This window comes from Psittacula echo (assembly GCF_963264785.1).
Source record: "Psittacula echo genome assembly, chromosome: 15".
Classification (NCBI taxonomy): Eukaryota; Metazoa; Chordata; class Aves; order Psittaciformes; family Psittacidae; genus Psittacula; species Psittacula echo.
Genome location: NC_137751.1, coordinates 2310047 through 2335958, shown reverse-complemented (window position 1 = coordinate 2335958; position 25912 = coordinate 2310047). Strand labels below are relative to the sequence as shown.

General features: G+C 37.7%; 1 protein-coding gene across 4 annotated transcripts in view; it reads right to left on the bottom strand.

Moving 5' to 3' along the window:
* Positions 1-394: 394 nt before the first annotated feature.
* USP32 (ubiquitin specific peptidase 32) overlaps positions 395-25912 on the bottom strand; it is a 75060-nt gene continuing 49542 nt past the window's right edge. For 2 of the 4 annotated variants that reach the window (XM_080630300.1, XM_080630302.1), the window contains 22 exons: positions 24421-24466; positions 22986-23155; positions 22127-22267; positions 19580-19739; positions 16732-16886; positions 15953-16034; positions 14766-14840; positions 14020-14158; positions 13634-13739; positions 12799-12972; positions 12111-12285; positions 11319-11470; positions 10468-10579; positions 9443-9654; positions 7638-7822; positions 7143-7229; positions 6176-6296; positions 5319-5510; positions 4437-4728; positions 3685-4118; positions 3278-3370; positions 395-2755 (listed from right to left, as the gene is read on the bottom strand). In XM_080630300.1, coding sequence (XP_080486426.1) covers positions 2582-2755; positions 3278-3370; positions 3685-4118; positions 4437-4728; positions 5319-5510; positions 6176-6296; positions 7143-7229; positions 7638-7822; positions 9443-9654; positions 10468-10579; positions 11319-11470; positions 12111-12285; positions 12799-12972; positions 13634-13739; positions 14020-14158; positions 14766-14840; positions 15953-16034; positions 16732-16886; positions 19580-19739; positions 22127-22267; positions 22986-23155; positions 24421-24466 — 3477 coding nt within the window. In that variant the 3' untranslated portion in view covers positions 395-2581. The remainder of the gene's footprint in view (positions 2756-3277; positions 3371-3684; positions 4119-4436; positions 4729-5318; positions 5511-6175; positions 6297-7142; positions 7230-7637; positions 7823-9442; positions 9655-10467; positions 10580-11318; positions 11471-12110; positions 12286-12798; positions 12973-13633; positions 13740-14019; positions 14159-14765; positions 14841-15952; positions 16035-16731; positions 16887-19579; positions 19740-22126; positions 22268-22985; positions 23156-24420; positions 24467-25912) is intronic. The other 2 variants (XR_013958095.1, XM_080630301.1) reach the window with 2 other exon arrangements.

The following is a 25912-nucleotide window of genomic DNA, read 5'->3' as shown; positions in this document are numbered from 1 at the left end:
ACCACTGACTTAATGTGCTTTAGTGCGCTAGTTCTTAAGACTTACTTGTAAGAAGGAAGGTCTCATTCTCTCTCATGTACATAGGCACATATTTGAGATTAAATGGATTAATTCTTTAAAATAAAAACAGAATGTTCTCAAAAGAAAACCTAAAAGAACTTAAACCCAAAACTTAGAGGAGCTGAACTATCCTGGTAACTCAGAACTAAGTGCTGTGCTGGACAAACTGCGAAGAATTGCTCTACGCTTCCTCACATGTTTCAGTTTTTTGGATTGACAAATACATTTAAGCTTAATGAAGAGTACAGCAACTTCAAAGTGGGCAAACAGCTCTTAAAAATCATCTGACAAGAAGTGACACTTCATCTGCATCCACAGTATTTAATTTGCTTGAATAATATAGTTACAGATAAACAGGTTCACTCCATATACAATTACCGATACCTTTTTTTAATACAGTTCATATTCCAGTACATCAACACTATTTTATTTACAAGGTATTTATGTACATTAACATCTTTCTAAAGTCAGTGCATTGTCAATAAGTTTTATACAAGAATTTACAAAGTGAATGTAGTTAACAGTTAACTTAATAAATTTACTACTAATTCATGAATTAATTTAATTTAAAAAATTAATTACAACCAATGTAACAAACACAGAAGATCAAATAACATTAGTAAATTGTGCTACCTGCTTAAATTAAACATCTTAAAGTAAATCAGTTGAAAATCTTTCACTTTTCATAGAGTTTGCAGAGGGAGGAGTAGACAAACGGGTACTGAAAAAGCTTCTAACCTAGAAATTCACAAGCATGTTTGCTTGTCTTCAGCCTCAATGTTTAGACCACTTTAAAGATAAAAGACCATACAGGATAGGGAGCAACACTTTACAAGAGAGACAATACTTATTTTGGAACTGATCTGCTTCCCTTAAAGAGGCGTGACCTCCAAGGAAGACAGGGAGGTATTTGCCCGACTAAAGACAGCAAGATCAGTTGGCATCACTTCTTAACTGGATAAAACTCAGCTCCTTCTGGAAATGATAAACTTACTGGTAGGTTTGGCATTCCTGTAAAACACATTAACACGAACCCAAACATTTATTTCAGATCAACCGGATAAGTATCGACATTGTTAGTGAAGATACAAAACCTAAAGAATTTGGTAGATGATGTATGACAGAATTAGTAAGCTGCTTAGACTCAGCTGAAGAACAGAAGGCCAAAAGAGTGAAACGTTTATCTTCATTCAGATATGCAAACAATTTAACACTGAAAATGTTTAAAGAAATGCCTACTCAAAAAATAACCATCTTTCTTCCAGTCTCTGCTAAGACTCAGTCATGCTTTCCTTCATGCAATAAGCCCATTGACTTAATAGAGCATGTTGCAAGGGCATGGAAAGCAATTCTGGTTTCATTGCAAGTATATGCATACCCTGTTGTAAAAAAACAACCAAAATTTGAAAAGGCAACCAAATTTCGACAAAAAAGAGAACTCCATTAAATTATGAAATCAAGAAAGAAAATCCATCCATGAATGCTACGACAGCTACCTGACAGCCACAGCTTCTTCTCTGTTTGAAATACACAGTGGATAATTCACAGCCATTCACTCCAGAGCCCTTACAACAACAAAAACAAACTATGTTTTTGAATTTAATTATACGAATCTTTAAAAGTGCAAATTCAAAAGCAACACCAGTCATGAAACATAAGCTCAAGCATCTCTTTCCTTCCAAAAGCTGGGAACGTTCTGTGCAATGTGCACATTTTAAGACGCCACTCGTGTAATCACAACTACTCTCTCCAACCTGAAGTTTCTTCTCGAGGCACCTCAGGAGTCTGAGATGGCACTCTCCAGGCAGAAAAGCCATTCCTGAAACATGTTGATCCGCACAGCCAACATGTGGAGAAAAGACAATTATAATAAACCATTCAAGTGTAGAAATTAATCTCTTCTCAAATTATCATTTGGTCGTGCTCCCAACATACAGAAAGAAAGCAACTGACACACATCGGTGGCGGCAAAACTAGAAACTTCTCCTACTCTCGATGATAATCCTTCATGTTTGTGCACTTTTCATTCTCTTGCTTTCCCTGTTTTGCCAATAAAATGCAATAAAACTGCAGGAAAAAGGAGGTAGCAATATCATGTTGTCCAAAGACAACACTACAATTTTTTTCCCCCATTATCTTAAACCTAAAGAGAGCCTTGGGGGCTTGTTAGAACAGTTGGTAAACTCTACACTACTTTGTTTAGCTCTTATTTGGACTGTTTAATTTAGCTCTTATTTGGTCCTAGTTGGCTCTTCTCAAACCATTTTACTTAAAGGCCAATGGCAGTCTCAGCCTGATGTCTTAACATCAGAAATGTTTAGAGCATGTAGTGAGATAACAGAACAAAACAATACTATCTTTATATTAACTGCTATTTAATTAGGGTTTTCTTCTTGTGCTTTCAGGTCACAGGGTACAACAACTACACTTACGTTATCTGGTTCAACAACATTTTCACCAAATGTAAGTTTCAGGATGTTATCCCTCACATTCTCGGAACAGTCCATGGAAGATCACCTGCTTACTGTAAAACACAGTACTTCTTATAATCGGACTCAAAATCTTCGTCCATGCTGCTCGTGTCTGCCATCTTTTTGCCGTCTATCTTTGGCAGAAATTGTGCATAGTCCACCCCCTGCTGCTCATAGAAAAGAATGTAGGCAGAGTCCGTGTCGATTTCATCGGGATGCAATTCCTGAGAAAGAGAAAGGCATGCTCTGAAATATGCAGGGGGACTGTTGCTTTACTGTCACTGAACTTAAAATACCACCCAATTGCCCTGGAAACCATATTTTTAACTGTCTATTTACAACAAGAGGAAATCCATTTTCCTTCTCCCTTATTACAGTTATCAGGCTCCATTATTTACTTGAAAAGTGTGACAAATTTTATAGTGAGAACTGGAAATGCTCAGAAATATCGGAACTTAATTATTCAGTAATTGAATACAAAACTGCCAGCATCATGAAGAAGTATTCTTGGCCTTCCATTTTTAGTAAGCTTTCCATCAGTGTATAAAATAAGCATCTTTCCTTAACCATAGCAGCAGCTGATGAACAGATGTTAACTCAGAGAAAATAAATCTCATGTACAGTTTCAGTTAATTTTCATATTAATCTGATGTGACTTTTGAGATGCTCCTGATTGCAAAGAGCAGTTCTCCCCAAATGTAAATTTCTCTGGCTCTAGGTAACCAAGACAAAAAGAAGCGATTTACCTTGCAGCTACTGTCATTGTAGCAGTACCACTTGTTGTTCGGGTTTTTGGCATACGTGACATAATGACCCCCTCCCATAATTCCTGAATGGCACTGAGGAAGATGAAAAAGAAAAGAAATTCTTTTCTTAACGCCCAGATTTCACAGAATAAATGATTCATGATCTTTAAGTGAGTGACAACAGTTCATGACAATCTGTACATCTAGAGCTGACTAACTTTATACACCCAAGCAGAAAAACAGTTGTACTCTGTTTAATGACAAATTAAGTTTTCCTGACAATGGCTCTACTTTGTTCTCCTCCTCAATACATCCCTACTTTCAGTGATGAAAACAATGGAGTAAATGACTTATTCAAACCAATGCCACATGAAGACAGTTTACCTGCATAAAGGAAGTCAACTTACCGAAATTGCATATAGATTGTAAATTGGGTTAACACATACTTCTTCTCTTTGGTCATCTGTAATATCATCCTCACTGTGGTTATCAATTTGACCGTTGATGCTGCCATTACTATATGCATTCTGCTCACAGATGTATTCGTTGGCTAGAGTCATCTCATTGTCCTGAGCAGTATATAGTTCACTCTGGCTACCACCTAAAACACGCCCTCTAGTAAGAGCATCACCTTGATCAAAAGTAAATCTCTGTTCCTGGTCAGTACCGTTCTCTTTACTTGCATCCAGATTTTCTTTGCTACTTGACAGTTTGTTTTTACCCAGCTGTGGCAGACGCAGACGCCCCTTACCCCTTCCTAAAGTCCTTGGGCTACTATTTGGGCTACTGCTTTTACTTGAAGGACAGCTGGTTCCACTTTTCCTCCCCAAGGATGGAGATGCTAAAAAAGAAAACATTGAAAAACACTGTTTCACTACAACTTATGAGTAGTATATTATATTATAAGATTATCCTTGCACACACATACACCTATAAACTCAAATTTAACCCTTTTAAGAAGCACATTCCTCATCACTTACAAAAGTAGACAGGTCCAATATCTGTTGTGATCAGGATAAAACCCAACAGAAGTGAGTGTTTCAAAGTAAAGTATACTGCTTTGGCCAAAGAAACATTAAAATTTTGTTCATAATATAATTCCTCCCCCCCCCCCCCCAGATATCAGTACTGACTGTAATTTTCCCTAATTATTACTTACCTTTGATATTATTCAGGACAGTAGTGTTAAGGGAGGATGGACTTCTGTTCAGTACATCTCCTTCTCCCGGTGTGTAAGTGATCGGCCCATCTGTTTTCTTGGCCTCCCCCTGCAGAGTCCGTGGTTCTGGAAGGCTGTCAACCTGGAGAGTTAGCTGCTTCCTTTGCAAATGACTTGGATCCCTTTGTACCAAAAAGGCACTTGGGTCAAAGCTTTCTCTGGGAAATTTAACAATTTTCTGAGACTTTATCCAGCGGCCATTTACAAACTGAAATCTTTTCAGGTGAATGATCTAAGAAGAAACACATTACAGAACATTAAAGGAGGACAATTCCATCACAGTGAGTAATTCCACTGTTCAAAAACAGGGCTTTTACAAACCATACATTTTATCATGTGCTAATAAAACCCAGGAAGCATTGCTGCATATGACAGTTTGCATTTTGGGATCCAGGGGTAAACTAAGGAACTACTATTTTCATGGGGAAATGATGAAAAAGGTTGACTGGATTCAGTGATCAGCACTGTGGGTTTTGAGTAACCCACCAAATCTGAAAAGCAGCAAATGTCGGGCTTACACAACTAGACAGAAGATCATGTTCCTGGAAACACTGCCTAAGCATGAATTCTATGTCAAAACAGATGACACTGAATGCAAAACACCACCATTTCCTGCAATCTATCAGCTAAAAAGATTCAAAAGGATTTGAGGTTCGTTTTATTTGCCTGCATTACAGAAACGTATGATGCAAAGTCAATGCCCCTCATGAGACTGGGAACAAAAGCTAATCTTCTTATTCAGAGCAAGGGGACATACGGAGCAATTTGTGATCAATGCACTTTGGTTTGGTTGCTGTAGAGGAAAATTACACAAGATCATACCAAAATAGGGGGAAGTCTCCAAAGATCCAGTTTTTTGGTGGCCAAACAATGGGTCTTGCATTTGGAACAGTAGTACATCTCATCCTCCCCCAGTTCTTCCTCACTGGTGAAGGCTCTAAGACAGCTATCCAGATTGATGGGCTCTGCTTGAGCTCGTCGGCTTTGTTCAACACTTTCATGTTCTTCTACAATCTAAAGTGAGATAAAACTGTAACTGATTTGGAAACACGCACACACTGCTCAGAGGAAGGCTCTACTCACAGTATTATGAAAATAACATCAAATAGTTATTTAAGATTAAAGATAAAAACTAGATGCCTGAGTTTTAGCACACATTTTATTTCAATGAAGAACAGGCAGACATACAAATACCACATTGTCCTTACTCTTGGGTTCTACTTACAAAATTATCCATAAAGCACAAGTTTATAGGTTCAACTCACAAGTCTGAACATCTATTCTAGATTATTTCTCCTATAGGCTTACTTTTAGATATGCTTTGTTGACTCAAAGAGGAAACGGGTTTACTCACATGCATAACTGGTTCATAGCACTGGTGCGCTTAGAAAATGTATCAAATTAACATACTTTGTAATACATCATGGAGACGAGATCAAAAGCAACTCACAACGGATAGAAAATACATTGCTGTGGTTTCTTAAAAGCTGCCCTTCCACATTATGGTCACATGAGAGGTCTAACATTAAGACATTAATTTATCCAGAATATACTGTTCGATGGTCACTGACTTGAGTTTAACAGAAAATGGACAAAAGCAGCATCAAATGAAACAAAAATGGTGAAATAGGGTGTGCTTCAGAGCTATGAACAGCAAAGGGTTTACATGGCAATTTTACCCGTTCTTGTGATGTCTGGTAGCGCAGATGGAGCGCTGTTGGATCCCAGTCTACAGCAATATAAGCATTCCCAACACAAGCTCTATCTTCTGTGCACTCAATTTTACAGCCACGGCAAAATCTAAATCAAGAAGTTCAATAGTTATTGGACAGTTTATATACCACAAGTGTTACGTTACTTCACACTCTAATTCTGCTCCTTATTCTATCATCAAAGTCTCAAGCCTTGCTTTCAGTGTAAAAGAGAGGCATTTCTACAAAGTAATGAATGTCAGTTTGCTATTTTACTGCAAAACTTTAATAGAGATGAGAAATGGAACCTGTCTACCTGTGTATAATGCTGGCAAAGCTTACCTATGACACAAAAGAACTACAGGTACTTTACAGCATGACAGCTAATGTAAAGCTGTGAGTAGATGGTCAGAATACCTTCCACCAAGCATCTGGAATTTTCATTAGTATGTTTTTATTTAGGGAAAATTCCAAACCTGCTTCCAGAGTGGATTTCTTATCATCCAGATTAGTTCTTACTCTTCAGATAGCACAGGAACTAGTGCCATCTGAAAATGGACAAAAGGTAGATGGGTAGATGATTTGCATCTGAAGTTTGGGTTTGTATGAAATGCCCAAAAATCTTCCAAATATGTACACATATGTGCATATGTACACATCTATATGTACACATATGTGTACATATAGAATACTGTATATGTGTACATATAGAATATTGTAAGGGGTTAAGAGGTTTGGATAACCTGATGTCTGTCTCCTAATTTAAAGTTTCTGTGTCAGCAGAGATTTCTGCTCTCGAAGTCATAAAAAGCTACTGCCATGTGAGCCTGGATTAAATTAGATTCCATATTCTTGTTGGTTTGTATCACCTCTGAAATGTAGCACAAATCCATTACCGTAAATCACCTTTCTGCTGGAGTGATCCCCTTTCTTAAATCTAAGAAGGACAATTTACCTGTACCAAGGACACCAAGCACAAGAATTTCCATCCTTCTGAACTACCCTGAGGGTGAATGGATACTGGTACCCCATGCTATCATCACTGAAACAGAAGAGAACACAACGTGAAACATGAGCACTCATTCAGACTGCCAAGCACCTTCCTTCACTGTGCTTGCTATGTTTACTTTATCAGCCCCCCAATTATAATTTGTATTAATGAAGGTTGCCTTTATATTGCCTAAATTTGTCAGATATAATGAATTATCAGTCACTGGATGAGAAATGAATCAACCGATTTGTGTAAAGCCACCTCTTGAGTGCAGCTACAGATTATACTACATTTAACTGCAAATGCAGTTAAAGGATTAGATGTTATTTATAATGACTGCCATTATTATAAGAAGTCAAAACTAAGAAAGATGAAGCTGAATATAGTTCTACACCTTGTAAGCAAGTCCAAGCCACTGTATTATGTCATCCAAGGCAAAGACTGAGATGCCAAACTCACCAGTCTTGTGCATGATTACTGGCTTCCTGAGGCGGGAGAGGGCTGGCAAGCCTGGAAACCTGAATCCACACAGCATCATAGAGGTCTCTCTTCCGTGTATGAACTGTACAAGGAACAATCAGTGGCATTCCAAAGAGACTGGGACGATTCTTCTGAGATGAAAGAAAATATAATTCTGTCCGCATCTGCATAGGTGAAATAAAAGAATGACTCAGATGTTAAGTATGCATGAACTCACGTTACCGTCATTACAAGGATGCTGACCTTGTTACTTAGTTCAGGATTCGGCAATTAAAATAAACCATAAAGTCTATTAAAAGCACTTTATTTCAACCATTTTTTCCCAATATGATTACTGCAAATTTTGCACACCAACTTGAAAACCTTTTTCTGCTTTATGATACTATGGCAATGTTATTTAGGCATTAGAACACAAACATAAATCTGCATTTCAGCCACGTTTGATATTTTTTATGATGTGTATTTCTTACTTTTCCTACCACATGGTAATACTGTAATGCAGACATGCACCTCATGATGCTAATACCTGTCCCAAAATGACCTCTACACTAGGCATGCTAATACCTGCCAGAGAAAGAATACCTTCCTGTCTAAAGGGGGCACTTGTACAGAATTTATTCCAAGCAGACAAACTAACCTTCATGCTACATCTCCCATTTATAAGAAAGATTTAACACACTGACTTAATGACACAGGTACAGCCAACAGCTACTGCCCTGCATAAGATTTATATAACTAACCCTTTCCTTTGGTAAGATTTTGACAATGACAAGTGTGGACTCCTGGAATAGCTTCCACAAAGAACTTTTCCTAGTTTTTAAGCTGTGTATTTAGCAGCTTATAATGGCTCAGAAGTTATACCAAATCTGCAGGTACCACCAAATCCAGCCCTGATGGCCCATTGCCAATATTATAGCTTTTATCATCTTCCTACAAAATTATATATTATATATATAATATTATTTTATTTATATATTCTATTTCTTATTATATAATAATATTAATATAATTATATAATATTATTTAATATAATATTAAATATTATTATACCAATCACCTGTGAGAGTCTGCAAAATCTGAATCAAGGTAACAGTGATAACAGCGGTTAGCAGCCAGTACTTGAGCGAATAAAGCAAAGAAACCTCATACAAACACACAGTGGAAAGGGAAGTTAAAGGCCTCCTGGGCAATATCCACCAGGCTCTAAACATCAGACTTTCAAGTGTAGACACAGTACACACTTGACGTGTGGCTGCCTGAGGTGTTCAGTCATCCAGCTTTGACATTTAGAGCTCAACTTTACAAGACGCTTTCATAAAGAGTATGCCAACGGAATGACCCAGGAATGTACTATGTATCTTCACACTGTTTCCATGTGAGAAATAAAGACTTCCACATAATGGATAAGAAATGCTTTCCTAGCAGCTCCTTTAATTAGAAATTTTTCTCCTCAAAGAGTCTGGAACATTTAATCAGAGAGTCAGCGAACGCCCAAGTATGCATCTCAGCGTTAAAGAACTGGGAAGCATGCCAGTACTCAGGGAAGAAAAATACACCAACATCAGACATTATAATTTAAATTCACAAGAGTTGTGTTTCCATAGAACTGGGTGCTCACTTACGAGGGAAATGTATTCATGCTCCCTCTTCTTAAGAAATAGGGATTAATTCATCATATGGGCATTAAGAAAAAGCCTCGCTGCCTTTCCTTCAAAGTGTGTTACGCCAGCAATTCATAACAAATGAATTAGCTATTAACCATTTACTAACCAATAGCTACTAACCATTTTTCTGTGGACTGCAATGATATACCCTGTACATGGACTATCAGAAAGCAAGGGCATGTGACTGTTGAGAGTCCAGTTGGCAAGGTTACACTCTGTTCCACATGGCACTACAGTATTTGGCATTCCGTTTGGAATTAGCGTTGGTTTAGGAATGTCCCCGTTCATCATTATGTTGGGTGCTCCATTAGCTGAGGGTCCAGTTGAGACATCTGTAGATAGACAATTACATTCTCAATTACCTACAGTGACCAGAACTGACAGTGCAATTTTTATCCTTTCAATTCTATTAAATGCATTTCATGGAATATCTTCTACTCTCCTTAAGACCAACATAGAATCATAGACTAGTTAGGGTTGGAAAGGACCTTAAGATCATCCAGTTCCAACCCCCCTGCCATGGGCAGGGACACCTCACACTAAACCGTGTCACCCAAGGCCTCATCCAACCTGGACTTGAACACTGCCAGGGATGGAGCATTCACAACTTCCCTGGGCAACCCATTCCAGTGCCTCACCACCCTCTCAGTAAGGAACTTCTTCCCTATATCCAATCTAAACTTCCCCTGTTTAAGTTTTAACCCATTACCCCTTGTCATTTGCCTACAACTCTGCATATTGGAGCATGCAAGAGCAAAGAGTACCAGAGGTGTTTATAACTCACAGACGAAATCACAAACAATAAAACCAGAACCAAAACTGGACACCATGCTTCCAATTTTTCACATGTTCAGCCTTGGAGCCCATCCACAATAAATAAAGTATTTTATGTGTTTCTTGTGTCTTTAACTACAATAAGTATATAGTGATCTTCAGCCTGCTATCCTGGCATGATTCTAAGAAGAATATAGGTAATGAGACTTACTCATAGCTTCTTCGTGGATCAAAATCCTTAATTTATTTGTCTTTTGTTTAATCCTCACTGTTTACTTAGTAATAAGAAGTAAAGTTTTCTCCTGAATTTCTCCAGTACCTAAGCACAGTGCATTTGAAATGAACAGGAAAATGAGCATGTTTACTTTTACCTGTTTGCACAGGACTCGATGCTGATGTAGGGGATCCTGGAATCGGTATTTCAAATGCACACAAAAACCCACTCACTGATAACCGGACTTTCTGGTTGTCTTGAGGAAAGTTCTCCAGTAAGAAAGAGTAAGTTAGTCAGACATGTACATACTTCTACCTGTGACTCTGAACATGCTTTGTTCTTTTGACAACACCTATCTATCAGTTCAGCTCTCCCCTCCCATTTGCTTTCTTATGCTTTTCTAGAAGGAAAATAGGAAGCCAACCTTTGCAGATCTCTGTGGCAAGACCTGAGAGAGTTATGAATGGTTCTCTAACCAGACTGAGAGCAGTTTTAGTTTCAAGCAGTTTTAATCCTATTCAATGACAGCAAAATAATCTATATACACACACATACACCACAGAGAACTAAGCCAGTCATTACTTATGCCTCTGACATGTTGACAGTGTTTAAACTCATCACAGCACTCTAACTTGAGATTTATTACCACAAGATGATTTTATCCTTTTTTTTCCTAAAAATATCATTAGTAATCAATTCAATTAAGCTTCTCCAAGCTTCTGCATTGCTATTAATTCTGTTTGCAAGTGGTTTATTTTGGTTCAGCTTACTCTGATTTAAAACCTATTCAAAGTAAGCCAAATTACAGTTTAAGAACAAAAAAAATCAAAGTTTATCTGGAGATACAACTATGCTGACTTTTCATTCATACTTTTAGTTAAATTATTCACAGATCCTGTAAGCAAAGCTTAATGTCAAAAAGAATGAAGAATTATGCTACTGTACACAAATAACAAATAAAAATACCGAAAGTATGGTACAGCAATAACTACTTTCTTTTCTTCTTACCTTTATATTGGAGCTATGCACCTCTGCAAGTAGAATCTGTTCTGGTTTTAGCCCACAGAGTTCACTTAACTGTTTTTTCAAACCTGTGTACTTTTCATCCATGTTTAATCTCAGGCCATACCGAACAGGAGTAGTACCATCTAATTTAATTACTTTAAAGGGCAAAAGAAACACACTGGTCAGCAAACCATGAAAGTTTTAATGAGAATATCATGTTACAGCTACTTACTTATTAGAAAGCACTTTTTGCCCCCGGTTGAAGACATGATTTTTTCTAGCAGTCTATTTCCAAGGTCTGCAGACAAGTGCCAGAAAATCTCTTGCTGCACAGGCAGTAGTAAATGGTTTCAAATTTGATTTCACTGTTTTAATCATCTTTCCTTTTGCCTTTTTTCCAACAATACATGGGGTTCTTCACAGTATAGTTCACGACCCATTAAGTATTTCTTGTTTATACAGTCCCCGCCAACCCTTCTTTTTCTCTCTAGGGAGATTTAGGACAACCTCCACAACACAGTGAACAGAAGGATATTTCTCAGAGTCTCCATTTTCCATGTTTCTAAGTCTTGTAGTTAAGACTGAAAATGGGTTATCTGTGCTGTTCTTAAAGGTTTTATTTTAGTTTAACTGTATTCCAATGCAAATGATTTTATTCTATTCTATTAAAATGGTTACACTATTTTTCAAGTGTAAATACTAGCACAAAATGTAAATGTTTTATAGGTGTTCCACATATAAAAATGTTTATTTTAGCAATGACAAGTTTATAGGCAGTTAAACACTACTACTCACCTGTAATTTCTAAGTGCATGTAGCTATCCATTGGCAACGGCAAGGATAAAAAATTAAAAGGGTCAAACCTAACACTTATATGTCCACAAGTTTTACATTTTACTTGGGACTTCAGTTGCCCATGAAATAAATCTACAACAATGGATCTGTTTCTTCTCAGGTGGTTTTCCCAGGCCTAAAATGAAGCACAAAAACCCAATACAAAGTTAGAAACTGAAGACTATTCGCTTGAACTACCAGAAGTAGGATATGCTGGAAAACTTCCAAAGTTTCAGTAGCTATAGAAGTCAAATTATTTCCATAGAAGTTCTTTGCCAATTTCTAAGAAATACAAGTATTTAGTTTCAACATGAGTAAATAAAAGTTATTTCAATTAACAAGTTATGACATAACTTAAAGTATTTCTGAAAGGATCATCAGGATCTTGAAATATTCTGATACTTCATAATTCTGAGTTGTTCAAAATGATAATGAATTATCATCTTTATACCTTTATTTTAGTATTCAAAGCTCATTTTCAGCTCAAAGGTGAAACTTGACTCCTGAAATCACAGCTCTAACAGGTTACAAAAGGTTGTACAGTCCTGACAGTATTGCACAGACAGCCTCATCAGCAACTTAGCAACATAGTACTATACGGCGTGGGGGGAAGCAAGCAAATCCCAAGCCCAACATTTTTATCTCATACCTCTGCTGCCACTTCCCAGTCTGGTCGACCATCACTGTCTTTGAGTTCAACATATGGCTTATCATGAACTCTGTTCAAATCCTCATGAAGACCATCCAAAAGAAAAGCCAAAAGCTCCTGTGAGTCTTGCTGTTGAAAGCCATTAAATCTCGGAGCATATTTTGCTATTGTCCACTAGAAAAAAAAGCAGCCAGAAAGTTATTTAACATCATGTAACAAAAGTTTTAACAATAGGTCAGACTACTGTAGGCAAGATGCATGCTGTCTGTGAGCAGAAATCCAATTACCAAGAGTTAAAGGTAACACCCTATGACTTTGGAACAAAAGACCACTTAGAGCCAAATGCATTACCTGTTGTCCTTAACAAGGGTTATAAAAGTCACATCTTATACCACAACCTCTGATTCATATCAGGTAACTCCTTTGCTCTTACAACCACTGAACCATGACTATATTCCACAGAAAGCTGCTCAAGTCTTGAGCACCAGGACTGATGAACCCTGGCCTCCTCCAGGAGGAGGTGCACAAGACTGCATCTTGTCCCTGCACAGTCCCTTCCTGAACACCTCCCCTGCAGTGCCTACAGGCTGTGACCAGTTTGCAGTAACATACTCTGATCACTGACTGTCCAGGGTATACGGTCATTGGCTTCACAGCCAACCTCTAACATGTGAAATATATGTCGAAGTTTCCTCTCCCTTCTCTAGAGGAGACAGACTCCCAGACAGAGTCCCAGAACCATCACAATACAGGTAACATCAATTAAAAGTGCATTACAAGGTTTCTGAAGAAATTCTTGCTTTTTGCCTTTAAATAGCACACATCACAGACTTACCCGCAGCTTTAATGGTGCTATATTCTTCTGAGTTCCACTCCACAGCTCCTGAACCAAATCCCCATAGCATTTGGCCATGTGTCCTTTCATTCCTATTGGATTTGTCCTAGAAATCATAAAGTAATTAATACCACACTAAAATTAAAACGAAGTTCGAGCATGGGGATAAATAAGGAAGTGCAAAGGCTTCTTGCTGAACTGTTTCAAGTCTCCCAGAAACAAATGTTGTATTTTCCTGTAAATAATCAAGAACCTGCTGTAGAGCTGATGGTTGGTAACACTGAACTCAAGGATTTATTCACACTGTCTGCTTCTGAAGAGCTGAAACTCATTTTAAAGAAATGCTACAACATTGAAAATGCCAGTGGTCTCAAATAGAAAATTACCTGTTAAGCTCATAAAGATGTCTTCCTGAGATGAAATACCGTGTTAGAGGTTGTGTGTTACTGACGCACTGGATACTGGAGTTCATGAAGCACGTGTTACCCAGGTTGCTTAATCCAGTAGCACCCTTTTCAGTAGGAACTGAGAAAAAGAAAATATAATTATAGCAATTGTGCAGATGTGAGAAATTCAAAATGGTCTATCAGTGAAGTGAAGAACGTGACCTTTTCACAGTAACTAATTCAATTTAACCTCCTCCCAGTTATGAGACTACAGCCGCATAGATGCGACAAAGGACCAGCCTGTTCAAAATACCTGCTCTCTCAACTCCACTTAACAGAAATTGAAGTATTCAGTTTGATCTGATCCACCATGGCCATCAGTACAATCTATACAAACTATTTCCAGCTAAATACTTACGGTACTGAAATTTCTGGATTAACTGGTTAAAATCTTACCTTGCTCCTTACGTTAAAAATAGGTAATAGACACAAAATACAGAATTTGCTACATACCATTTGCTACTGTTGCATCTGAACATCTATAAATTTATCTCCCTGTACATCCAACCCTCCCATATTTCCAGCATCTCAGTTAATAAAACAGAAAGAACAAACAAAGCAGCAGAGGCATAAAAGACCTCTTCCAATGTTAAGAGCACATATATTAAAAAGAACTGTTTCAACATAATATAGCCTCTTGGAATTTTCTTCTCATCATAATTCAGTTACTAAGGTGAAACACTTACCTTTATGTCTGTCTATTTTACTGCTGTTTGCTATAAAAGACATCTCTTCTGGCCAGCTCATGTCTTTGTTTCGAACTAGAAAGAGATATGGCGTAAGGATTTGTTTAAATGGTTTGTTACTTACTCTAGACAGCTCATACAGCTCAAGAGGCTGAACTCACATTTTCTAATATCTAATACTTTGCTTATTTTTAGTTATTATTTTTGCTATTTTCATTTCAACGTTTCCAATCATTATTGGAAGTTGTTCTAATACTGCCATCATTCCAATAAAGCCACTCATGTCTTTAGAAAGTAGCCCTGAGATTTCTTTCCTGTCAGATAAGTTTTTCAGTACTTATTCTAATACTTAATAAGCATCCCCCATTAAACAACTTGGGCAGAAACAATACAAGACCCAGATTTCTATATGACCTCTGTGATGTAAGGACAACAGTAAAGTGCATTATGTATGTACTCCTCTGTTTCTCATGTTAAAAATTTAGCCAAAAAGGTCAAACCAGTTGAAAACCCAGCTGATCTGACACCTCTGACAACGGCTTAATGTGTCTGCGACAGACAGCACCGCATCATAGCACATGGCAATAGGATGTGACACAAGAGACATGTGAAACATGATGTGAAACAAGAAATGCTGAGATTGCTGACAATGCCTTTACATCATGACAAGAGCCAGTCAAGCAGCCAAGTCCAAACGTGCTAGGCTCTCTCCAGATGCACAAATAAAAGCAGCTTGTAATGAACATCTTAGAAATGAACCCAACGTTGACCGACACATGCGGTTTTCTTCACCTTTTGCTTGGTGAGAATGTGCTCATGTAAATAACATAACCTGAATTCTTGTAAAATTAGTGCAAGGAGAATCAGGTAATGAAACAGCTTCAGATGCCTCGCACTGCTTTTGTTAAATCTGGTATTTTAGTTGTTACAGTGGTTTATTTAAGTTTTTGTATTTCTTCCTGTATTTCTTTCAATAGATACATACATAGACAAAGATCTATTTACACACCTTTCCTTCCCAAAACAGTTACAAGATTAAAGTATTTAGGCATTATGCCTATATATTTGTGTAGGTTGGGCAATTACAGAAATGGGTACTACACACAATTCATTAACCATATATATATACACTCATATAAAACTATTAGTTTTTAGTGTGTAAACCAATTATAGGCCTTTTTTAATACCTTCTATTACTAAATGCTGCTCATCTTGAATTTTAAGATACTCCAGTCTGTGGTCTTCATCATCCAGCAAGGTAAGATAGTTCTGCAGGAGAAAAAAAACTTTATATAGTTACTGCTTCTAGATTTAAAATTCTCTGAGGATATTTTAATCTCAAAGTAATGAAATTAAAAGAGTATTAACAATTTCTTCACAAAAGCGAGAACACCAATTTCCTAATCATGTCCATTAAATACAGAAGTTCACTATCTTCAGAAGCATCTAGTTCAATGCTTTAATTTTATGTGGTATTTCTCTAGAATGGAGAGAATTACAGGCATGATTCCAAGGAATACATTCTTGTTTACTGTGATTTGGTCACATACACATTTGAAAAAGATCCTGGATAGCTGCTGGCTTTTGTGCCACGAGAAACCTACAGCATCATTCGTGTCAATGAAATAATATACTTTTATTTCCATTTAAAACAGTTTCTATGAAGCTTCATACCTTTTAGCCCATTGTTAAATACATGACAGGATAATTACATGTTTACCAGGCTAAGAGGGAAAAAAGAGATGTTTTCTGAGTCATTAACACCACTGCTTGGAGTGCACAAAAACCTCCAGAGAACAAGTGGCAAGAGTTTTCCAAGCTGGGCAATTAAACTGCAAAGCAAAGCTACATCCATATTTTTTCCCCCTCTGCGTGTGTATTTAATAGCTTCTAGACAAGAGGAAGATATACAGTATCCAATAGATGATTGAAAAGAAAAGGAAAACGGACGACAGACCGACGTTACCTCACTGTTGTATAACCACAGGCGCATATCTTCTTCCTTTATTCGTAACCTCTGGGAGAGATATTCGTGTATCTCTTTAATCGTTTGCATTCGACTAAAGCAGCCGGTGTAAGCCAACACTCGCTTTAAGGGAGCATTCGGTGAAGGTACATTCCCTGGATTCACAATCACGAGAAAAGGGCAAAAGGTAACACATATACCCATAAGCCAGCTGAAATGAGATCAGTGACAACTTATACGCTACCTATACTAAAAGTACTCCTAGGTATGCTGTTCTACTGCTTTTGTTTATGGATAAAACGAGTGAGACTGAAAGCTATTTGTTACTAACCCTTCGAGACAACAAACTTACTACGACAATGCAGAAAAATTTACTTCTCTTCATACCAAAACCTATTAAAAAACTGCTCCCATAAGGTTGTCATAGGAAATAATAATTTAAAAGAAGTTTTATAAGACTGGACTACTCTTTATTTCTCTTCAAAGCATTAAATTTCAAGAGGATTTCCTTTTTGGGAGAACACGGTAAATAAAATATGTCAAAAAAGACAATCTGACTAATCTTGGCAGCAGCGTGACTTTGCTTCAGCTCTGCTACAGAGATGAATGCTGATCTGTGAAGATGAAATCAGCCTGGCACTTCCACAATAGAAGTATTCTTAATAACTACATTCCTTTCCACATATTCTGTGACGCTGCCTGGGATTTTCACCAGAACTGCTCAACACTCTCACGTCTGCAACACTGATGAATTCCATCAGTGAAGATTACTGCTCTTTTGTGTAATACGAGCTCATCTTTAAATAAAAGATCGGCACAAGGGATGAGACCAACTTTACATGCTTTATTTGTTGAGCTTCCTTAGTTTTAACTTACGAAGTTCCCCACTCCTCACAGAGACAAGTCTACAACATATTCATGAAAAGCTTTTATTACACAGCCAATCTTAACTGGGCAACTGCATTACTTCAGTAACCAGAGAAGGGAGTGTTCTACTTTCACTGTCAAGAGATTAAGATAAAATAAATAGTACCATATGAAAAGATGCAATATTCCATGCACTTTGACAAGAGAGTAAAACTCTACTGTAATAAAGGCAGCAAAGCATCAGTTTTGCTTCAGTATATCAAGCAAAGTACTCATTTTTTTAAAGAAAACATAAAAAGCATTTACTGAGATTAGGTATCAGAGGATTAGTTGTAAGATTACAGCAAGAAAGCATATCTGAAACCCCAAAAGATTAATCACTGACTGGACAAATAAATTAGTGCAGAGCAAAATTATTCCAAATCAAGATCAAATCTGGCACATTGAAAGATTCTCTTTATTTGAATTTTGGCAGTTTAGGATGTCCAAACAAAGCAGTTTCCATTTTATTAGGTCAAGAAGGAAAAACGAATTTGGGTAGCGGGCAGTTTCTGCAGCGGAACTCGATCAAGCAGGCAGCTGCATCCACACATGATGTTTTAGGTTCTATCAAAACAGTGAAAAATTGAGCATCTGCATGAGATTTTTAAACAAAGGCTAACACTAGCAAGGCTAAAGGATTTAATTGGTCAGGAGAGGCCATTTCTGGGCATGGGTTACTGTGGATGCATATGAATACCTGTGTGCATCCAAACGCATATGTATGTGAGTGTCAGGGATTTCTTCAAACCTGGTGTGCAAGGCACGTACGCAACTGTGCAAACAAACTGGTAACTGCCAACAAACCGTGCAACACTTTTCAGCTGAAATGTGAAGCTGCCATCTAAGGACTATTCTTCTATTGTACCATCTTTTTGGTGAATATCACTGCAACTATGGCACATGTATTTCACTTCCTACTGAACTGTCTTTCAAAACCTCATCCGATAGTAGGCTTTATATTCCATTAACTCAATTGCTTCCTAAAGATTATTAAGTAATTTTGGGCACTAAAGCCTGGCTGCCCAAGCAACTCGGACCCCGTTGGCTGAACAGCGCTCGTCCGGCCACACCTGGAATACCATGCTCAGTTTTGGTCCTGGCTGTATAAAAAAGACATGGACAGGCTGGAGAGGGTCCAGAGAAGGGCCACAATGATGCAAGGACTGGGCAGCCGTGTGAGGAAAAGCTGAGTGAACCGGGTTTGTTCAGCCTAGAGAAAAGAAGGGTCAGGGGAGACCTTGTCACCATGTTCCAGTATTTAAAGCATAGCTAGAAAGAAGGAGACTCCCCATTTACAAGGAATCACATGGAAAAGATGAGGGGTAATGGGCACAAGTTACTCCAGGGGAGATTCCAACTGGACACAGGAGGAAAATTTTTCACAATGAGAACAATCAGCCACTGGAATAATTTTCCTGGGAAGTGGCGGATTCCCCGATCTTTTAAGATTCAGTTGGACAGGGTGCTGGGATATCTAGTCTAGGCCATGCTTTGCCAAGAAAGATTGGACCAGAAGATCCTTCAGGTCCCTTCCAACCTGATACGCTACGATTTATTACACACCACTGTACTACCAGATACATCCACCCACCCCAATGCACAGTTGCATCTATCCTATGGCTACAAAATTAACTACCACCAGGACTAACCACACCTGCCCTTCTCAGCTGTTCAGTTTATGCAGTGCTCGTTTCTCACTTCCAACTCAATCTATTTGCAGTAACTATGCGACTGAACTCACTTCCCTGAAAATGCTCCCTCATGCCTCTTCCTTTCAAGAGAAGATAGGAGGAAAGCCTTTAAATCTTTACCAAATGCTGATTGTTGCCTTTCAGTTGATTAGCTGGTGCACAAGCACAGTGGCAGCAAGCTTCTACAGCTGTGGGTCTCGCTTTCTTAGAAACTGCGCACTTGTATTCTTGCTGCATTCTTAAGTTACCTCTAGGTAAATGCTGAGGAAACATTCTCAGGCTCATCATACCCATATTCACCCAGATGTTTGACTGCTGCGTTCGAGTGGCAGGCTGCTGTCTCAGGAAGAGCAGATAGCGAGGAAATAGCTCTAGTTCAGGCACATTTGTTTTGCTGTTTTTGATCACCTAGTAGAGATGTTTAAAGCACATTTTAGAGGCTGCTGTTCAAACATGTAGGAGATGCCAACAGGAACAGGAAATAATGATGAAAGCAGATGGTTAAAAATATAAACTCTGTTTTATTATTATGAGAAATCTTCTGATCTTCTTATGGGGTCTTAGGCAAACACCCACAGGAATAGCAATTTTCTCAATTCCAAGCACTTTTGGAAACTTATTAGTTGCAGATTTTTCAAAGCAAACACCTTATTTAGTGGAGCACAGATTCCTGTGCCGCACCATGGAGAGCACAGCTTTACGATTCCTGCAATACATGTGAACCTACAATGAAGCCCATTAATTCTACTCAGTGCATATTCCCACATAAAAGTTTCACAACTGTTGAAAAAACACACATGCTGAAGGCATTTGTTCTGAACTTTAACGACAGCATTGAATTAAAGCCTTCATATTGCAAGAACAGACTGAAACTTACTTCTGCTCCATTTTTATATGTTGACAGAAAAAGCTTTTCAGTCACCATTTCTATGATGATTTTGCTGTCTACATCCAAATGCAGACATCCATAAACAGCAGTAATGTTCCCTATTTTTGTTTTAATTCTGCTCCATGTGAAGCAGAAGAAAACAGCTTAAGTCGTGAGAAGCACTATAATGCACTGAAGTGCATTAAGCTTCAGTTCCAACAACAACAATAAGGATGACATTTTCTGGAAAGCAGCAACATAATAGTCCCTACTGTGGGGTGGGAGACAGGGACTGTGAGTGCCTCTATATGTGGTTGCAAGTAACTAAATGTCAAGTTATTCCTTAATTATGGACTGAAAAGCTACAGTTTATACATACATTACTTATAATCTTTTATAGACAGGATACCCAAACTCAAATCCTCTCATTCTGAACAGAATTCTCTTTTCCAAATGACCCCACCATAAAAATCACATCAGTTCATGTATAAAGAGATATGGCCTTTTCTGGATCATGAAAGGTGTTTGTTTCCATGGAGAAGATGTGGGAGGAAGGTAACAGAAGCCAGTGATTTTTCACTGTAAAATAATTGCCAGTATTACAGCTAACAGACCAAATCATCAAAAGTCACACAGCTAATTCCCTCCCATTTGTGACACTGAATATTTGTGACACCAACCACTTAATCTCTATTGTTACCATCAAAAAATCCCTTCAAGTCTTTTTCAGTGTAGCTCCTGTAAGAGGCCACCTGACACAGAATAAATCAACCACTACATGGAATAAATATCCTCAACAGAAACTAAAGGAAGTTTCCAGCGTTTTTAAGTGAACAGACCAAATTACTTCCATTTTTCCTGCCTCTAAGATCAGCCTGGCTTTGATAAATTCAACATTAATAATTCAAAGCATGCCAGCTTTAGCTCCAAATGATTATGACCTGTTAATTGTTTTGCACTATTACACATAGAGAAACAGAGAGACAGCTCAATAAATTGTGAGTAAATGGTATGATTCAACATTGGCTATTGCTGTGTAATTACTGCTTCTCCATCAGAAATCTTGTTACCGTTCTAACTGCAACCAAAAAAAAAAGAAACCCACTGGGAGAACACAGACTGATTATGAGCCCATTTGGTCAATTCCACTTAATATACAGCACTTTCACATCTGAACATTGTATTCTGCAATACTTTCTGCATTGTGCCTAAAATTAATTGTTAATTAAAGATATTACAGCTTGAACATAGGAAATACCAGTGTCAGTCACAAAAAGCAATTTCAGTTCAAGGGTTTTTTCTTTTTTTAACTAAACTTTCCTGCAAACAATTGTTGCTTCTGAACAACAATTCTGACAAAGAATAACTTGCCTGGTTTTGGTCACTGGGATCACCTATTGCTTTCTGCTTTTTAGATCTTCACCAAATCTTGCGTGTTGTGCTTTCTATGACACTGCACCCAAAGGATGGCAACTGTTCCCTTCCTCCCCACTTCATGAAATTTAAAAGAGATGCATTTTCAATGCTGCAGGTGTCCCACTTTTAATTTCAGTGGTTTTGCAGACCTTAGCTTTTAAAGATGAGTGTTTTGAGTCTTTTAATCTGATCTCAAGCTTACTTTTGTCTGCTTTAGTAATCATGATCAGTTGAGCACCACTTCTGCCCTGCTGCAGTATCTCCTGGGGACTGTGGTACAAACCTTGTGGTACATATCCACAATTTTCTATTCATCTCCATTTCTGAGACTGCTTTTCCCCAGCTTGCTCTTCAAGGCTTTTCATTTACACTATCCATTTTGGATGATGTGGGAGATGACCATAAAAGATTACCTTGTGCAACTAGCAAAGCTCGGACACATCAGGCTTGTACATAACCACATTATCTTGGTGGTTATGGCAAGCAAACTGTGTCTATAATCACAACTTACCGGCCTGGGCAAGGACAGATTTGCTCCATACCAATGGTAAAGTGCTCTCCAAACTGGTTCTGGTACCATTACGTAGTCCCTTCCTTCAATCAATTGTGGAGATCGTTTTAGTCTTCCACCCTCCATTGTTAACGATGCAGCCTTGAAACAAAAAGGGATGTTGTCAAATCTTAAGCGGAAGAACCAGTACACAGCTACAATGGTTTTAGTTCACAAACACACAGCACTTTGGAATTATTAAAACAACTTTTAAGTAGTAATTAGCAACTGCTCTTCACACTGAAAGCTGGTATAGAAATATAACAATTAACACTCAGGTTTCACTATTTACTTTCTCTAAAAAGCTGTCCAGTACAAAACCCATAATAAGTTTCTCTCTTGTGTCACTTACACTGACAACTGCACACAGAAATGCAATCCTGCTCATCACTGATGGTGCTGGTCTGTGTTTTACATTCTGCTTGCATGAATACTGGAATAACTGTCAGTTTTGCTTTACTATTTTGTTACCTATATTCTGGGCTTATGCAACAGCAATAAACTCATACTTAGATTGAAAGCACTGAAGTGTTCAACTATTAAAATATTTCAATACTGAAAGTTGTGTTCAATTCTTGAGTTTCGTTTAAGAACATTTTGAATGATTCTCTTCTTACAAAGCACTTTATTGTAGCCTCAGAAGTAGAACACATTTTTCTCCTCTTAAAGTAAGAGTAAGAAAGCCAAATTTTGTTACATGACAAAGCAGTGTTAATTCAGAATTAGGCCACTAGCTGAAAACAAGAAAGAAATAAAAGGCTGTGATGAAAGGATGCTAAAAGGTATTTTTCCTATATTCACATGACTCCGATGCATTTACCTTCACTGGTTCTTGTGTTACTAGGGGCTGGTTATCAATAGCTCCTGGCTTCTGAGGATTAAGCTGTAGCAAATTATTCCCGTTGGTTCCAAGGAAACACTGGTTATTATTGTCCGAAGTATTATGCTGCCTAGCAAAATCAGTCCCTGGTGTGCCAGGGTGAAGATTATCTGTAATGTAATACAGGAAAAAAAAAATCAAACCCAAAAAACTCAATTTCAGTTCATGATTCCGTAAATCATAAAGGAATGAGTTAAACACTTGTACCCTTTTTTGTTTGTTTTTAAAGAAGGCTGTTGATGAAGCTTTTATATCCTTCATACCTCAGTAAAACACGCAACTCTTCCAAACTACAGTGACAAATACGCTGTTACTCTCAGAAAAGAAGTGGATGTACAAGATCCAAACACCAAAGCAGATACCTACACAAATATTGGTTTCAAACAGCTTAACTAGGTTTGTGTGAGTAAATGTGTTTAGCATTTGCTTGTTGTCTGGATGTCTGAGTATCAAGCTCCTGAAAATCTTACATGCATAACCAAATATATGTATGCAATAACAACTTATTTTTAGTTTTTCTCCTCGAAAAGGCAAATGTTTTTATCTCACAGAATCACCTTCGGTTAGAACACTAAACAGAAGAAGAAAGAACCTTTAACCCAAACCTTGTCTCCCTTCCTGCCCTTTGTCCATCTCCCCTCACCCCCACACCAGAAAGAGCCACAGTAATTTATCTACTTTAAATGGCCATTCAGCTGCTTCATAAATAAAAAGATAAATCTCAAATTCTCACAAGAACTGACTGAAAATTATCACTAAAATCTCTTCTTTCACAAAGATGGCTCCTAAAATCTGCATTCATTTGGATCATGTCCTGTTAAACTCTAAGTGTGCTTTCCCTAACTTTTTTTCTGCTTCCTTCTTCTTTCTATTAGCTGAGGTCATCCCACTGCAAGACACGGTACAATGACAGCTGGGTATGAGCTAGAAGAACTTTATGTGCAGAGAGGACAAAAAAGTCCACTTCGAAAATAGATGCTAGGACAAAAACTTGTAAATCTTGAAACAATTCTGGAAACTAATCATAACGTCACAGATGAATTGCGGTTTAAACAAGGCTCTTTCTTATCCACCGCAGACTGAAAAACCCTTTAATTCGCCAATGTCCATGTGTAAGCCACTTCTGTAATCTAAACTGTTATCTCTTCACCTGGAGGAATCCATGCAGTATGTAGTTTTCTCAAAACCTGCTCTACATTAAACCTCCAAGGAAATAAGATGTTATGCTTACTGCTGCTAATAGTCTCTGAGGCTTCTGATGCAGTAGAAATATTATCTGAACACTTTTCTTCTGTTGCACTGAATTAAGACCCCCCCATTTTGTCTTCTCCCTGTTCTGAAGCATTCGCTGCAGCAGCTATGAGTGAATTCTTACCTCCACTCAAGACAGATGAAGGCTCTGTCACAACAGGGTTTGCATCCTAAAATTGGTAGGCAAGTAGAAAAGTTAATGATAAGCCAGTTACCAAAGACGTTTAGCATCAGTCAAACCAAGAACCAAAATTCACAGCTGCGGGACCACTTCTGCATATCGCAAATGAGCTTTGTAGAAAAAATAAAGTAAAATTCTACATGTGCAGAAACAAACAGCCAAAATGGTTAAACCAATGGAATCAACTCTTCTGTAGAATATAAAAATTGCAAAATACCAGAATTATTTCCTCTATCCCAATCCATGAAAAGACAACCATTTTAGACAGCTGTAATTACAGTTTATATATATATGAAGATTCATCCTTGTTGAATTTCATATGGTTAAATGAGAACACCAGCACAACAACAACAAAAACATTCTTTCCTCAAACCTGCAACAATTTAGTCGCCCCTAACTTTGTTCTGAAACAAAGTTCCCTTGTTTCCTTTGGAGAAACAGCACTGCAAGGGCAATCTGGTTCAAAATGAGGCAAGATTAAGGGGGAGAAAAAGATCTGCATCCCTCTAAAAGCGTAACTTAACCAGTACAGACAAGATGCAACAAGAATCTTAATCAATTTACAGCACCAGTCACAACATGAAGTGGTAATAAATGAGAAAAGAGAAGAAAAAGGGAGCCTCACTGAGCCTTAGAGAGGAAAAAAGAAAATCCATGCAATGAACATCACTGGAAAAAGGGATTTTTCCTGTCTTATGTTGTCCCCTATTTACCACATCATTAAAGATAATATTCTGTCAAATGACAAATTGTGCAGTGCAGCTGAAAGTATAAAAGCAAGACTAAAATATATGTTGGAATTACAGTAATCATTTCTAGAGTTTCATGGAAATTCCAAGTGTTCTCTTTGCTCAGAGGCTGACAGGATGACTAATGGTCATGCTATTATGCAAAGGATTTGGTATGAGATCTTGTGCCCCTCTGAGCACTTACACTATGACAAGGATTATCTTATCTATTATTTCAGGCATTTAAGCCATCATTTGTCCAATTCACTGTGCATAAAGAACAACTGTAATTGCATTGTTATTTAATGCATACGCTGCATTTTCTGACTATTTTTAGTTATCTGCATTTATAAAACAGTTCAAATACTTTGATATCACTATATCAAACTTTGATGAGAAACAGTTTATTTTTGTGTAACCTGCAAAGAATATTTATCTCCACCTCAATTGTTACTAAATTTATTAAATATGATTTCTTTTGTAAAAAATCAGAGTGATGCTTTAACTTGAAAGTTTAAGTTGAAGGATATTAAAGAGCACTCTGTACCTACGAGGTTTTAGTAGGACTCTCCTGATCACCATCAGGTACTGGGTTACTTTTCATCATTGCCTGTAAACCAAATATGCCAATTCCCTTCTCTCTTTGTCCAGAAAACGCACAAGGGTGTATCTGTGGCTCAAGTGAAGTCAGAACCAATACAGGCAGC